Raw genomic sequence first — 4482 nt, forward strand, 5'->3', positions numbered from 1 at the left:
CTTAGGCTGTAGGGTTTAAGTTTAAGTTTTTTAAACCCGTTGTCTTTATCATTTGCTCTATCAAGTTTCTGTAGTTGAAACTTGCTTAAATTTTTAAACTTGTCAAAACATTGGAGCCCCCGACATGGTTTTAAGTTTACACTATAAAACTTACTGATTTCATCGTTCATTTCTGTTGAGTTCCAATAGTTGAAACTTAGCAAAATATTAAAAATGTGTCAAATCTATTTAAAATTGGTCTTATTTCAAAGCCCTCGTCACAAGGGACATGAATATGCAAACTAAATATAAATTGGACTTTTGTTTTAAAAGATATAACAGATTCAAATTTACAAAAAGTTGTACTCCCTCCGTTCCTAAATATAAGTCTTTGTAGAGATTTCATTAGTGGACTACATACGGATGTATATAGACATACTTTAGAGTGTACATTCAATCATTTTGCTTCGTATGTAGACATCTATTGAAATCTCTTAAAAGACTTATATTTAGGAAACGGAGGAAGTATCATGCATGCGGCAATTAAGCTGTAATCAGAGAACCACTTTTCAAATCTTGGCGGCATGCCACTCCATTGTGTTTTATATACAGGCAGCGCACGGTGCTGGTGCAAACTGCCACTGCACTTGCACAGAGGTAAACAAGGCCAAGCTCCTGTCCAAAATGGTACCGGTCATAGTCCTAGTGCTCCTTGCATCGCCACTCTTGTTGCTGGCCAATGCCATATGGGTCACCGCCTCATGCTACTTCTTCACGCCGGCGAGGATCCGGAGGATCTTGTCCAGGCAAGGCGTCCACGGCCCCGCGCCACGCCTTCTCGTCGGGAACCTCCATGACGTCTCCGCCCTGGTCGCCGAGTCCACCGCCGGGGACATGGGCTCTCTCAGCCACGACATCGTCGGCCGCCTCCTGCCGCACTACGTTCTCTGGTCCAAGGCGTTCGGTGAGCTGCCCACGTATGTCAAATTGTGAATTGCATCGCTGGCCGGCGTGTCGAGGCTGACCGGAGTTCGGTTTTTGCTATCTGCGGCAGGGAGGCTGTTCGTCTACTGGTACGGGAGCGAGCCACGGGTGTGCGTGACGGACGCCGGCATGGTGCGGGAGCTGCTGTCGTCGAAGCACGCGCATGTGACCGGCAAGTCGTGGCTGCAGCGGCAGGGCGCCAAGCACTTCATTGGGCGCGGCCTGCTCATGGCGAACGGCGCCACCTGGTCGCACCAGCGCCACGTCGTCGCCCCCGCTTTCATGGCTGACAAGCTCAGGGGCAGGGTCGGGCACATGGTGGAGTGCACGCGGCAGACGGTGCGGGCGCTGCGGGAGGCGGTGGCGCGGGGCGGGAACGAGGTGGAGATGGGCGCGCACATGACGAGGCTCGCCGGCGACGTCATCGCGCGCACCGAGTTCGACACCAGCTATGAGACCGGCAAGCGCATCTTCCACCTGATCGAGGAGCTGCAGCGGCTCACCGCACGCTCCAGCCGCTACCTCTGGGTCCCCGGCAGCCAGTGAGTCATCAACCATCATCACCTCACCACAAATAATAATACTACCATCATCACTCTGCTCTTCTCCGCAAAAATACACCCAGTTTGTACTTGGTACATATTCTATTCTTGGAATGTTCGATGCCAAGTAAGCCTAGCCCGCAGTTCCGCACGTCCAAGAAGTGCTCCACAAATTTACTTATTTATTTCGATAATATATAAGTGCATTTCTACTGCGTTCCTTCCTTTACTCTGTCGTGGTTTAAAGTAGTACGGTTTTTTTTAGGTATTTCCCGAGCAAGTACCGGAGAGAGATGAAACGGCTGAACGGGGAGCTAGAGCAGGTGCTCAGGGAGTCGATCCAGCGCAACCGCGAGATCGCGGACGAGGGGCGGACGCCGACATCGGAGGCGTGCGGCCGGGGGCTCCTCGGGATGCTTCTCGCCGAGATGGAGAAGAAGAAGAAGAAGAATGGGTTCGGCCACGGCGAGCTGGGGTACGACGCCCAGACGATCATCGACGAGTGCAAGACCTTCTTCTTCGCCGGCCACGAGACATCGGCGCTGCTCCTCACCTGGGCCATCATGCTGCTTGCCACGCACCCGGAGTGGCAGGACAAGGCTCGCGCCGAGGTGGCGCAAGTCTGCGGCGACGCTCCACCCGCCGCGGATCACCTCCCCAAGCTCACCGTCGTAAGCCATTTGACCGTCGAAACGGACGCACTCCGGCGCCACTGTACACGTCAATGCCTAACCCGTGGGTGCGTGTGCAGCTGCAGATGGTGATCAACGAGACGCTACGCCTGTACCCGCCGGCGACGCTGCTGCCGAGGATGGCATTCGAGGACATCACGCTCAGCGGCGGGCTGCGGGTGCCGAGGGGTGCGTCGGTGTGGATTCCCTTGCTGGCCATCCACCACGACGAGGCCGTGTGGGGCGCGGACGCGCACGAGTTCAGGCCGGACAGGTTCGCCCCCGGCCGCTCCCGGCCCGGAGCGGGTCGGTTCCTGCCATTCGCGGCCGGGCCACGCAACTGCGTCGGGCAGGCGTACGCCATGGTAGAGGCCAAGGTCGTGCTGGCCATGCTGCTCGCGAGCTTCCGCTTCGGTATCTCTGATGAGTACCGCCACGCGCCGATGAACGTCCTCACTCTCCGGCCGCGCCACGGCGTGCCCGTGCGCCTGCTGCCGCTGCCAAGCCTGTAGGCCGGCTTGGGTTTTGGCAGCGTAGTCGCAATTTTGAGTGTTTGTTTGTTTGCTTGCTTGAGTAGAGAGAAATTGTGTGCTTCTATTCGGAATGCATTTTGATAGTCTCGTAGGATCTATGCAGGCAGTGGTGGAGGAAAGAAAGAAGTGAAAATCTATATTACTCCCATACCTAAATATAAGTCTTTTAAGATATTTCATTAGGTGTCTACATACAAAGCAAAATGAGTGAATCTATACTTTAAAATATGTCTATATACATTCGTATGTAATTCATTAATAAAACCTCTTAAAAGACTTATATTTAGAAACGAAGGGAGTACGACGCATGCGTACGGTTTCGCTTTCATGCACAAACACCGTTTTAGTCGCAGATTCCTTTTGATTAGCTTTTATGCTTAGCTCCTACAGCGAGGTGTAACCCAAAAAAGCTACACCTACAAACACTTCTACGTAAGCTTACTTAAAACATTTATTTCCTTTCCTAATCCTAACTAATCCCCTCCTGATTTTCAGGGTGAGGGGCATGCTATCCAATTAAACAAAGCCACGTAATCTTATGCGTAAGTTTTCGTAGAATAGTCCCGTAGGTGTAGCAAAGCTCGGTGTAACCTGCACCAGTAGTGTGAGGTAGTCGCGCCAATATTTACCGTGCCTCTTTAGTAATAGTGTAGTACTAGTAATATTCATTTGTGCCTTTTTATTTTCAATCTGCCACCGTGTATGGTCATACTGTGTTACAGTGGGTGTCGGACTTTATGAAATAATTAGTCACTAGACAAAATTTAAATGGCAAGTGTTGTTAATGTGATAACTAGTTTTTTTTCAACAACTGACAAGCTATATGAGATAAACTGAGTATAATTAAACTGATGATTACAACAAAATACTGTGGCGAGTAGGTTTTAGGACAACTGAACAATCAATAAACTTTTTATGAGAAAACACGAAAACTAGGTAGAATTAAACTGGTAAATACAATAAAGCACCACGACAACTAGTTTTTACATTAACTTGCAAGCTTTATAAGGAAAAATGGCAACTAGGTAAAAAAATGGCAAGCGCAACAAAACATTTGTGGCAACTGGATTTCATAAGCACCGAACAAGCTTTATGAAAAAGCATCACAACTTGGTAGAATTTTAGATGACAAGCACATCTAAATATTTGTGGCAATTGGAATTATAAGCACGACAAGCTATTACAAAACAACATAAAATGGCAATGAAGTTATTTTTATCAGGCAACTAAGTGGTTAATATTACGGTAAGTCGGTGGAGCATTGTGGCAAGTACGGACGCAATTTTTCTTTTGTAAAAACATGTCAATATGGGATCTATTGTTAAAGATCTCGTCGTGAAAGAGTCAACGATTAAAACAGACCATCGATGGAATTAACAATTTTAGAGATAAACCTTTTCGAATCTTATACTTCAGAGGAAATATTCAAGGCGCCATTGCATGCATGCATGATGGAGAGAGAAGGGATTGGTCAAGAACACATGTTTTAGCTAGTAGTATTTACTAATAAGAATGCATGCACATGCAGTCTCATGCGGCCATCTTCATGCTACTTTTATGTTGCTTGCTAGCTTATGTGTGTATCTACAACCGGCCGCCGCACAGGAGGACCAGCGTGCGGTGCCGCTGCCTAGTCGGTTCAAAAAAGAAATACTTTAGGTGGAGTGGAATCTTAAATAACGGATTTACTAAGGATGGTTGTATATACTTCTTTTGTCTGGAAATACTTATCATGCAGCCGCTCCCTCACGCCGCCGTTTCCTCCCTCGCGCC

The 4482-nt window shown here is 48.8% G+C and overlaps 1 protein-coding gene across 1 annotated transcript; it reads left to right on the forward strand.

Moving 5' to 3' along the window:
- The first annotated feature begins 626 nt into the window (after nt 1-626).
- On the forward strand, nt 627-2883 carry LOC123411918 (cytokinin hydroxylase-like). Its single transcript, XM_045104873.1, has 4 exons — nt 627-943; nt 1034-1505; nt 1771-2176; nt 2257-2883. Exons 1-4 carry the CDS (start codon nt 664-666, stop codon nt 2686-2688), a joined length of 1590 nt encoding a protein of 529 aa, XP_044960808.1. The 5' UTR covers nt 627-663; the 3' UTR covers nt 2689-2883.
- Nucleotides 2884-4482: the final 1599 nt, after the last annotated feature.

Source organism: Hordeum vulgare, chromosome 7H (assembly GCF_904849725.1).
Source record: "Hordeum vulgare subsp. vulgare chromosome 7H, MorexV3_pseudomolecules_assembly, whole genome shotgun sequence".
Lineage (NCBI taxonomy): Eukaryota > Viridiplantae > Streptophyta > Magnoliopsida > Poales > Poaceae > Hordeum > Hordeum vulgare.